The sequence below is a fragment of the Stomoxys calcitrans genome, chromosome 4, assembly GCF_963082655.1.
Source record: "Stomoxys calcitrans chromosome 4, idStoCalc2.1, whole genome shotgun sequence".
NCBI classification, from domain to species: domain Eukaryota; kingdom Metazoa; phylum Arthropoda; class Insecta; order Diptera; family Muscidae; genus Stomoxys; species Stomoxys calcitrans.
Window position 1 is genome coordinate 4967201 of NC_081555.1, and position 12557 is coordinate 4979757.

General features: G+C 37.9%; 2 protein-coding genes across 2 annotated transcripts in view; both read left to right on the forward strand.

The window, feature by feature from the left end:
* LOC106082620 (uncharacterized) overlaps positions 1 to 9582 on the forward strand; it is a 119027-nt gene extending 109445 nt beyond the window's left edge. Inside the window, 6 exon segments of the mRNA XM_059368087.1 lie at positions 537 to 764; positions 866 to 1117; positions 3104 to 3222; positions 3950 to 4225; positions 4288 to 4497; positions 7585 to 9582. Of these exon segments, the coding sequence (XP_059224070.1) occupies positions 537 to 764; positions 866 to 1117; positions 3104 to 3222; positions 3950 to 4225; positions 4288 to 4497; positions 7585 to 9484 (2985 nt within the window). The 3' untranslated portion in view covers positions 9485 to 9582.
* LOC106082506 (uncharacterized) lies at positions 9497 to 11525 on the forward strand (the record flags this gene model as incomplete). Its single annotated transcript, XM_059366443.1, has 1 exon — positions 9497 to 11525. A coding segment is annotated over one exon (669 nt), but the record flags the coding sequence as incomplete, so codon positions are not given.
* Positions 11526 to 12557: the final 1032 nt, after the last annotated feature.

Here is a 12557-nt window from a genome sequence, read left to right on the forward strand (position 1 = left end):
AAGACACCCCCAAATCTGACATCTTGACAATATCGAGCTGAAATAAAGACTTAAGAATAGAGTATATCAAAAACTCATCCATTCTTAGAGAATATTTTTTTTTAATATTTATATAAATGTTTTAAGGAAACAAAAAAACAAACAAAATTCTTCTAAAAGAATTTTGAAAAAACAATTTTTTAAACAAAATTTTGTATAAGAATTTTTAAGAAAATATTTTAACATTTTCCATAAATATTTTGATTTTTATTCTAAACATATTTTGGAAAATTGTTATAAAAAAATTGGTAAAAATTTGTTTACGTCGTCTCCCTGCTAAACTATACCCATCTTAATGTGCATACCCTTGTTTCGTGCGTATCATGGACACACTTTGTATGTAACATATACGCCATATCACACCAATACCACACCACAACCATAAACTTCCAAAGAAGATGTTTATTATGAAACTTGCTTGCCGACAAATTTATTAAAACTAATTAAACTAAGAAAAATAATTATCCATTTTTTTCCTCCCTTCTCTACACTTTCAGACTGAGGCGATTAAAAATGATCTCGAAACGAAAATGCTTCAACATCGACTTGAGGCACAAATAGAAAAGGTCCAATATAATCAAACGGCAGTTATGCTGCTGATAGAAACATGCGGCCTGGTGAGGGAGAATACTTCGCGCGCTGTAACCAGCCTGGATAATATGGTGCTGTATTTTATGAAAACCAAAGGCAGTGAAAATGATACATCACTCATGGGTCTATTGCATGTAAGTAGTAGCAAGAAGGGTTTTTGCAGTTTGCTCCTTATGATGTGGAAAGCTCTCTTTAAAATGGTAACCTTTTTATTTATGTCTTTATTTACATTTAGCTGGGTGAACTCTATGAATCGATACGATGGCCTGCCACTTTGGGTTTCCTAACAATATTACTGTTACTATGTACGGTCTTGGTAATTGGTGTGGCCCGACGTTCACGCTGTGCCTTGATCTTCTTCAGTGTGTCTGGACTATTTTGCATTATTATCTGTTGGTTACTGGCTGGTGTCTATCTGGCCTCATCGGTGGCAGCAGGTGATTTTTGCATGCGTCCCCATGAGTATATGTGCCGACAAGTGGGCATGGTAAGTATAAAACTATGAAAATTCTTATTTTTTATTAAAACTCATGAAATATTCGAAATGTTGGTTTCAAACCTTGTAATGCCTGTAACTGCTTGAATATGCGTCTAATCAAGAAACGAAATATGTCTTCTGATAATAAAACGAGTTAGAAATTAGATTAGAAATCATAATTAAAAAATTTATAAAATTTCGATGAACATTTTTTAAATTTTTTCCAAACTTAAAAATGTTTGCAACACCTTAAAGTTTTGTCTTATTGAGATATTTTCCAAGAAAAAAGCTCAAAATATTCAACATTTTATAAAAATGAAAAAATCGCTTCACACTATTTTAACTCCTAAACAAGTATTAAAGAAGAAACCAAAAAAAACACATTTTTTATACATTGGCGCCCAACAAGGGGCATCTTTCCCATGCAAATAAAAAAACAACTACAAAGAAATAAATGTTTTATGTGAAAGTATGCACATGCCCTTCTAAAAAGATATCACAAATCGTATATGTGAGTATTGACATTTTTAGTACAGTGAGTATTGACATTTTTAGTAGAGATGGCGCCCAACATGGGTCCCTACAAGTTTAGCCCAGAAATCATTATTTGCCAAATTAGTTTTTAGCATGAAGGTTTATAACTGCTTTCACAACGAAAAGGACTCTGAGATGGCGCTCATACTTTGGTGGTTCATAGGTTATCATGCCCGCCTATCGCATCCAAGCGCCCGTGGTTCAATTTCCACCGGCAAGATCACCTTAAAACATTTTTCAGCGGTGGCTATCTTCCTACCAAATGCTGGCAACATTTGTGAGTATTTCATCCATGTGCAACTTCTCAACAATGAGGTGTCACTTTTAAGTGACAAGCCATTCAGTCTCGGCATAAAACAAGAGGTCCCCTTATCATAGAGCTTAAATTTAAATCGGGCAGCATTCAATTGATATTGTGAGAAATTTTTTTCACTATTTGAAAAACACTAAACCTAATAAAAGTGGCTGTGGAAATAATTTGGTTTCGTCAGAGGACATATTTTTCCATACATCATTTGAGGAAACAGAAAATAAAAAATAATGGCGCCCAACATGGGTCAACATTGCTTAAAGCTAAAAACTACAAAGAAACCATGTTTTCTTTTGTAGTTTTGTAATTCTAGGAAGAGTGTTGGACAAAGCTTAAAATATTTGCTTCTCACCTCTTATGAAACGAACACATTCCAAATGTCATCACAATTTCAAACCACAAAAAGTATTACTAAAGCATTAAATGCACTTTAAAACTGCAGCACAAATTTCTCACACCTTCAGGCAAGATTTTTAAAAAGCCATTCCCTTAGTGTTGGGTAATTAATATCGGGGGGGGGAAAATTCAAAACTGAAACTTTTCCAATCTCCTCTAATTCAAGTTGACTTTTACAAGGACATTTGAACATTTTGCCTCAGCCATCTCAAATGTATTGTTAAAACTATTCTATCCCACTAACATTCCATAATCGAAACTGACAGAAGGAGAACACACAGCAGCGAATTGGTTCGTTTTTTCTGTTGTAGTTGTTTTAAATGGCATTTGTCGTGCTGGCCTGGCTTATGGCCAATAAACATAACCAACATGCTGTAAATTGCACAAATGTTGTTCAAAAGTTTAGCGTTAGGGGTTTGCAGTTTGTTGGTAACTAAGCTGCGAAACTACCATTTTTGTTCAGTGTGGTTGTTGGTTGTGCAGCCACAAGTAATTTCGTATGCGTCCATTTCATAGACAGTTGGCCACCATGTGATGGGACTGCTGATAATGGGCATTGTCCTCGTTGGTATTAAATGTTTTGGCCACAAGGGATTGGGTAACAAAATTTGTTGGCAAATTTACATTGGCAAGCATTTGTGTAGAAGATTTATTCTTTAGTTCTTGAAAAACCAAAATTGAAAAGAACAAAGAAAACTGGCACAAAGTTTACTTCAGTGATTTTTTATTTATTGTTTTTTTTTTTTTCTTTGCAGCGAAGCCCCTATGTCTACTTCTTGAATTGTGGAACTTTGCGTAACCGTTTCATCTTACGCCTGAATGAATCTCGTGATCTGGTGGAGCGTGCCCGTGAATCTGTGTCTTTAATACATAGGTAAGTACAATGTTGGAAAAACTTAAAGAGACTTTTGCAAAAGAAATGGGGGACATAAGGTTAATGGTTTACACGATATTGAAAGAAGTTTGAGAACAGTTGCACTTACGTCGGGCGCCAGTTTGTGACAACTGGCAAAAAACAACATCCTTAAAAAGCCTTGCCATGAAATAAGTTAAAGGCTTTAATATATTCATCTCAATAAATTAAAATCACAATAGTTAATATTAACCACGTCGGGCGCCAGTTTGATTATCACTAACTTTATGAATTTATACACAGAAAGAAAAAAACCTTGATTGTAAAGCAAAAGGCTGGCCAAACGACTAAAATGTTCATACTCGCTTGGTCCAATCTTATATAACCTCCACCATGGGCCGCATTTGTCGAGTTCTTTGCGCGGCATCTCTTTTTAGGCAAACAAAGAATAATGAATAACAACTGTTATGCTATTAGAGCTATATCAAGTTATAGTCCGATTGATAATTACAAACTTCATGAATTTATACACCGAAAGAAAAAAAAACCTTGATTGTAAAGCAAAGGCTGGCCAAAACGACTAAAATGTTCTCACTCGCTTTGTCGATATCAGCTGATTTTGAAGAGAACTGGCGAACCAACTGAGTGTGAACATTTAAGTGATTTAAATATGGAGTTTTTGTAAACGATTCTTTTCATATGCTTTCTTTAATTTTCTCAAAATTTGTCTTTCCCTTTTCCTTTTTAGAATGAGCCAAGAGACCTATCCCCGCATTGATGTCCACAAAACCTTACAAGCCATGGATAGTGATTTGGAGGAAACCAAACGCAATCTCACCGTCTTATCAGCCACCTTGGATAGAAGAGCCATAGATCGCCACTATTCAGAGGCCTTAAAGGGCCTTTGCGGTGGTGGTCTTTTGGGCTTGAGTCTTATGATGGTGGCTGGTTTGCTTACCTCATTTTTATTCACCATATTGGTGTATGCTGACTCACATGCCTGGATTTATTTAAGCAAGCGAAGGTTGGTTTTACTGAAAATGATTTTTAATTACCGTTCTAAACTTTTGGTTGTTTCACCTACAGGCCTTCTTTGGATGCCGATAAATCGGAAACCGCCCCCCTATTCCCTTCGAATGCACCAAGTGCCAATATCTCACCCACAGCACCTACCCATCACAGTGGCACCCTTAATCGAACGTTACTGCACCATCAGCAAGCCCATGGCATGGGTGTTGGCTCAAGCGGCACCCTGGGCACACGCAGCAATGGCACCGCCAATGGATTGAGATCAGGGTTCGCATCATACAACCATCATCAAAAAACTAACACTATACATGGTGGCGGAACGGGTATTGGTGGCAAACCATCGCCCTCTCCGCCCCCTCACTATGATGTTGTGGTGCATGGCACAAGGCATGGCTTTTATTAAGTTTTCTTTTCATTTTTTTTTAATTTTATTTGGATTTTATTACAACTTTTTCTCTCTGACGTCGTGTTTTTCGACGTTCGGCGTGTTTACTTAATTTACATACACAAACAATAAGGTTGCAAAAGGACAAGTAATTACAAACATTTAAACAGAAAAAAAATACAAAAAAGGATATAATCTCTTAGTTGTAGTAGAGCATATGCAGCTAGTAATATTTTCATTAACCTTTATCACGAATCCTGATAGGTTTAAGGGTGATGTGTGAGAACTTTTGAACCGTTAACCTGCTTGTAGAGAGTTAAGGCCAAGGTCTGATGGAAAATTATGAAAATAATTTCGTTGAGCAATTTTAACGAGATTTGATAGGCCCACGCAAGGATCACCTGGGATGGATCAATGATCGCCGTGGTGGAAGCAAGCTTTGTACTGCATGAAATGCAATCAGTGAAGAAATAATTTGGGTTCCTTGAGAAGGTTCGCTTGGGCTGGGGGGGGGGTGAGTGGTCAGAAAATCTTTTTAATAGATTCATGGTACAAAAATAATTTACTAAATAAAGTTGCGAACAAAAACAAATTGAAACAAAGCCAGACGACAAATGAACTTTTGCAAAAGATTGTGAGATTGCACCCAATCCTTTAAGAGTTTTCTATGGGTCTAAAAACTTGGTGTTGGTCGGTAATAGCCAAAATGTTTACAAGCTCTACGCTGTTTGAATAAAATAAATTAAAATAAAATAAAACAAAATAAAAGAAAATAAGAGAAAATAAAATAAAATAAAATAAAATAAAATAAAATAAAATGAAATAAAATAAAATAAAATAAAATAAAATAAAATAAAATAAAATAAAATAAAATAAAATAAAATAAAATAAAATAAAATAAAATAAAATAAAATAAAATAAAATAAAATAAAATAAAATAAAATAAAATAAAATAAAATAAAATAAAATAAAATAAAATAAAATAAAAAAAAATTAAAATAAAATAAATTAAAATAAAATAAATTAAAATAAAATAAAAAAATTAAAATAAAATAGAATAAAATAAACTAAAAAAATAAAATAAAATGAAATAAAATCAAATAAAAAAAAAATAAAATAAATAAAAATAAAATAGAAAATAATAATGAAAAATAAATAAAAAAAAAATAAAAAGAATAAAATAAAAAAAATAAAACAAAAAAAATAAAGAAAAATAAATATAAAATAAAATGAATTAAAGTAAAATAAAAAAAAAATAAAATAAAATACAAAAATAAAATTAAATAAAATACAAAAAATAAAATAAAAAAATAAAGAAAACAAAATAAAAAAATTAAATAAAATAAAAAAACAAAATAAAATAAAATAAAATACAATGTTTTTCTGACAAAATGTTATTTACTGAACACCACCGTAAAACTCCCATATATATTTTTTAAAGTTTTACACTTATGAAACCGTATATCGCAAAGTAAGCACCGACTTGCATAGTCGGCATCGCCCAATTAATGGCCTTCTCCATCTTATATCTCTTTCCTCCTTTGCAAATGCATGAATACTCCACTAAAAAACTGGGGAAAACTCCTCACATATTTCTGAGTGCTGTCCAACTCAAATTTTAAGCTCAATAATAAGGGGCCTCCTTTTTACAGCCGAGTCCGAACGAAGTGCCGCAGTGCGACACCTCTTTAGGGAGAAGTTTCAACATAGCATAATACCTCACAAATGTCGCCAGCATTAGGAGGGCATAACCACCGCTGAAAATTTTTTCAGACGTTCTCGCCGGCATTCGATCCCTGGCGTTTAGCGTCATAGACGGACATGCTAACCCCTGCGCTACTATGGCCTCCCCCTTTAGTTAACCATCGATTTAGATTTTCGAATATAAATATTTCAACTCTATTGCATTTTATTTTCCATTTATGCTCAATTAAATTTTTATTTGCTTTGATAAATTTGTATGTTTTGTGTAAATGTCTGTGTGTGTGTGTGTTAGGCATGGGTCTATGGGTACAGTACCCAAATGGGATTGTGACACAATATGGTAGGCGCGCATGCATGATTGTATTCTGTATTCATTTGTACCAAATAATATATTGTATGCAAATAAAATTTTTGCAAGCAGGTTGATAAATATTTATTTAACCACCAGGAGGCACACTTTCATTGGTAACCCCATCATTTTCATTTTTCTGTCATACTACTGTAGCAGCAGCAGCAGCATCAGCCAAAGGCCGCCAATAGCACCCCATTAATCACACAGACTACTCACAACAAACACATGCACACCCACACGCACACAATTGTATTCAAGCAATAAATGAAAACACATGTGCGCACTCACACCCACTACCCCAATTTACAAACAAACACACACTCATACACAAAACAAAAGCAAAGGTGGTAGCAAATATGGAATTACAAATGTTTGCCCACATTTCGATGATGTTAACATATCCACCAAACAAGCGATCTACTGCCATCCACACTCCCACCACCAAGTGCTCCATATACAACGGGCAGGGCATACGCACAAGACTACTCCATCACTATCACGGCCATCATCGACTCCTACCCACCCACCGCCACCTACCACATACCACCTAGCCCACCTGACCCATATTTGTCTACGATTTAAGTTTTAAATGATTTTGAATCCGTTTTAATTGTTCCATCATTTTTTTTTTGTTTCCTTTTTCCTGTTCATTAAATAAGAGTAGCGTAGTGTGTATTTTTTTTATAGAATAAATGCTTTTGGCACTTGATTTTATTTTCATTTTGGTTTTTATTTCCTTTCACCAATTCACCATCGCTAGGTTGAGGGCCGCGACCCATTATCAGGTGTAGGGCCTCACGAAGTTCTAGAGCTTTAGTCAAATCCATATCATACGACATCCCACACCTGCTGCTATCATGGTCTGGCTGTATTAGTAACCCCCTTCTGTTTTGCTCTTCTTCTTCCCCCGCAGGTCCTCCTCCGGCCATCAGACCCTGGGCCGCCTGCCATCACAATCGAGCTATATGGCCGGACCCAATAATGGCAAATACGCCACTCTCAGCAAACAGTGTAAGACTTTGGAAGCTAACGACTTTTACTGAGATTCGCTTGCCTGCTCTAATGCAGGCAATAGCAGCATTCGACTTAACAGCATCACCACATCCACCATCAATGGGATGGGAAGAAATTCTATAAAAAGCATGTTCGCCTCGGCGACTCTACCGCGTTCGGCAGGCTCTTCTTTGCGATCGGTGCTGTCGGCACAGACCACGAATACAGTGTGTCGCTCCACTGGCAATGGCCTGGATCTGGACGATGACAAGGATCCGCGCGATGTAACGAATAACAGCTTCAATCGCTTTGATCCCAAGTATATAAGCATTGGTCCCAAGGCGGTGAGGGGCAATAATAATTTGAATGTTCTGGCAGCAGCCACAGCAAACAAGTGTGCCACCTTGGGTAGGCCCCATGGTGTACGCTATGGTGGCTCGCTAAGAGGCACCAGTCCTTCGCCGAATTTACGCAGTGCCAAGGTCCCTTCGATAGCGACTGTTTCCAAGGACTACTGCCCACAGCCGGATTGCATACCGCAGTCGTACAATGTGAGTGCCACAGATGTTATTGTGCCTAGTCAAGCGGCTCAGCCACCACCGCCACCTTTGCCACCGCCTAAGCCCAAAAATACGTTCACTGAGATACCCGGTACCACAGGAGTGGGAAGTTCATATGCCAAAGAGCTGCAGTTGCAGTTGCAACTTCAGCAGCAGCAACAACATCAACAACAACAACAGCAGCAGCAACAATCAATGCAACAGCAGCAATATCAGCTGCAGGAGATCCAACCGGTGCCAGCAACGCCCACAGTGCAACAGAGACCATTGCCAGTGCAGCATCATCCACCGACCACACACATATTGCCACCGTCTGCCGTTTACAGCATCGAAAGCTCAACTTACCAACAACAACAGCAGCAGCAGCTTCAACTACAACAGCAGCAGCAGAAACAACAACAACAACAACAGCTACAAATACAACATGAAGCCCCATCACCACTACCGCCTACCCAAACCATTCCCTCCGTTGTATCCAGACCTTTGCCACCACAACCCTCGACCACACCAACAGTTGTCAGTGCTCCAGCGCCCCTAGTGCCATTGCCACGATCCTTAAACCCCAATTCGATTGTTAATCAGCCCCTACCCGATATACCGACACAAACTCCACAGCCCCCATCGAAAATTTCACCACAGCCTTTGTGTGCGGCCAACTTGAATCAGTATCGCTCTCTGCAGAGGCCACAACAAAGCAAGTTGCAATTGCAGCAAACCCAGCAGCAGCACCAACAGGCCCAGCAACAAATGCAACTTCAGCCTCCCAGTTTGCCTCCCAAAAATCGCCACAAATCCCGTGAACACAACTCAAACATGCAGACATTGCCTCCCAAATCGAGCAGCCTAAGACACCAACAGACAGCCACCGCCGTCAATACTTATGAGCAGGAAAGAGATCGCGAACGAGAGCGGGAAAGACAAAGAGATCGGGAACGTGATCGCGATCGAGAAAAACACGAGCGTCCCAGGCGTTCGGAAACATTGGATAACGCTCGCTCCAATGCAGCCTACATGGACTCACACGCCCCCTCGGGTAAGAAGCAACATTCTTATGACACCACACAAATGCCCAGCTACCACCAAAGACATGGCGCAGCCACCACCCCCAACAACAACTTCCATCATTCCACGCTGATGTCCAAGCAGCACCAGCAGCAACTACTCGCCGAGGCCCAGCACCAGCAACAAATGTATTATCGCTCTCTGAAGCGGGGTGGCACCCAGGCCAACAATGACATGTATTCCGTTACGGAATTGTAGGAATGCGCCTGCTGCGGTGGGGGTGTAGATGTTGTGAGGCGCTCAAAGTGCACCACAACATCCACCGCCTCTACCGTAGCGTTGGCAAATAACTCATGTGCCGCCCCCATCCCACTACCGCCCAAGAAGCATCAACGTTCCTCCTCCAGCGGAAGGGAACCCCGTGAATCGGCTGTACCGGCGCCTCCCTACAACGCCAACAAATGTGATGAGCATGAATACGATGAGTATTGTCCGGGGGCGTATGAGCCCCAAGGTGGCCATCACCAGCAGTCCTCAAGGCAAACACATGTGTCCACCACCTCCAGCTCAACAACAACCAAGTACCAACAAAGGTCGGCCACCTTCGATGTAGCCGATGCCAGAGAGTACGAGCTGAAAAGGCTGGGAAATCGACGATCACAATCACAACAGGCCAACAATCTGAAACTGAATCGCAATGGCGGCGTGATGAGCGGCGAACACCACCGCGGCGAAAGGACTCATGATCGCGAACGCAGTCGTAGCGACCATCGCATTGCCAGTTATGCGTGCGACGATACCGCCATGATGGGCCATGGCTATTCGGCCAACATGGGTAACGGGGGCCTGGGTCATCACAACCACCACCAGCAGCAGCAGCAGCACCAACAACAGCAGCAGCGACAGCAACAACGTCGCGAAAAAACGTTCAAAGTATGATTTTTAGAGACGTCATAAAAATTTAGCCCCACTACCGAGGGGTCACCAACACCGAAACGGGTGCAAACCATCTATGTGGCCACGTGGTGAACACTGAAAGCTGCTGATTGATACAGCAACAGAGTAGCTGTGCCCGCAGTCGTCTAGGGAATGATATTCATTCTACAATTAGCGGCTGCACACGGACACACACACGACGTTTACCCTTGCATAGATCTGGCTTGGTTGGTGACTGGTAAAAGGTAACCAAAGTGGTGGCGGCAAACAGGAGCGGTTTCCTCATAATAATAATAGGTAATTTGAAACAAAACGGATGAATGATTTGTGGCTTTTATGTTAAAACAAAATGATGAATTGGCTGTAATGCAAACTTAGTTTATCCCATGTCCTCGCTCACTATCTCACTCTCTCGCTTAACGAAGAAGAGGTAACGGCGTAGACGACAACGATGCTGACGCCGACACTAAACGCCGATAATGTGTAGTTAGAAGTTTTAGAAGGCAATTCGAAAAACACAGAGCCACCCAGAGCTGTGAACATTGAAAACGTATTTAAGTGTAATTTAGAGTGTTTGTTTTTAATTGGTTAACATCCTACTACTATTACTACTACAATGTATGTATTTCTCTCTCTCTCTCTATCTCTATATTAAACTATCTGTCTATCGATCTCGATGACTCTCTAGTAACAACTATCTCTCTCTAAGTGTTATGTAAAATTTTATTTGTTGTTTTTGTAATAATGTAAGGACAACCAATTGTTGTTGTAGTGGAGTTTCAATTGTGACAATTTATTAAGAAAAAAAATTTAATCACCCTACACACGCATACACTCATGTCACATCTCATTAACTTGTATGAATCATTATCATAATTCCTCTTGTCCCCCTCCCACCTATCATGCTCAAATTCAATTAAATTATTCCAACCACAACTAACTGACTAACACACCTTACATGCCCACCTATCAATTGACAACAGTGGAAAATCTACAAAAACAACACACAAAATATACATGTTCTACTTAAACACACAACAACAAACACATACAAGAGATATAAATAGAAAATTAAAAGATTGTGAGAAATATATATATATATATATATGTGACTCCATCTCTCGCTCTCTTTATTAATAACGGAATCGTTTTCACTCTCTCTTAAACTGTTTGCTACACAAACTCACTCACTTGTAATGTCTTTCATAAGGAGTGAGATTGTTAGTAACTCTGGCAATAATGGACAAAGCTAAAACAATTTCTTCCCTCTTAATTAATGTACATCCATTGTGTATGTTACACCCCCGCCATTATTCCGATGGATCTGATGTTACTCTTAAGTTAAATGTTGCCATTTGCTTAGTCTCCTAATAGTATTGTTTATATATAGATTACTATGTATTATAATTATAAATATTTTTTGTTTTATTTTAATTTTATTTTTGTTTTAGTTTTTTTTTTGAGAAAGTATGGTAAAAAGCCATTGGAAGTCTTTATCATAGAACAAAAGATTTGAATGGAAAATAATATGAAAACCACTTGAGGATAACTTTATAAAATTTTAAAAGATTTAGCATAACTTTTGATAATTTAAAAAGAAAGGTTAAAAACTTTGATTTACACGGTACATTTTGGCCATACATCTTTGAAAATGTATTGTTGAAAATTAAGATATATGCATGATAAGTACATCATGATAGATGATAACGTTTAAAAATCCATTTTTAACTGGTTTGATGACATCTGATGGTTTCAACGGAAATTCATAATCATTAATTAACAAATTTTGAAAGACTAGATGTGTACGAAAAATAGTAAAGAAAGAAAAGTAAAGACAAGAAGTAAACTCTTGGCCATACATCTTTAAAAACGTATTGTTGAAAATGAAGGTATATGCATGACAAGTAAATCATGATTGATGATAATGTTTAAAAATCAAAGCCATTTAAACTGGTTTGATGTCATCTGATGTATGGTTTAAACGTAAATTCATAATCATTAATCAATAAATGTTCAATGACAAGATGTGTACCAAAAATAGTAAGGAAAGAAAAGCAAAGACAAGAAGTAAACGTTGTCTCGTCTTGCCTCGTTCAACATTTACACATTATGATGTATCATGTCATTTGCCCATTAGTATGAATGTAAATCTTTTGTTTTGGGTCATTTTACGTTTCTGCTGGATATTCAAAGGATATTGCCTCCAATTCTGTAGGTTTAAACTAAGGCGGCTCTCACGGTCAACATTATATACTCTTAATGAGCAATTTACATGGTACATCTTGGTTACACATATTATATTTAAAACTCTAAATAAATATATATGTATCATATGTACATCATGAATGATGATCGTGACAAAAAAATCAAAGCCATTCCAATTTTTCTGATGTAT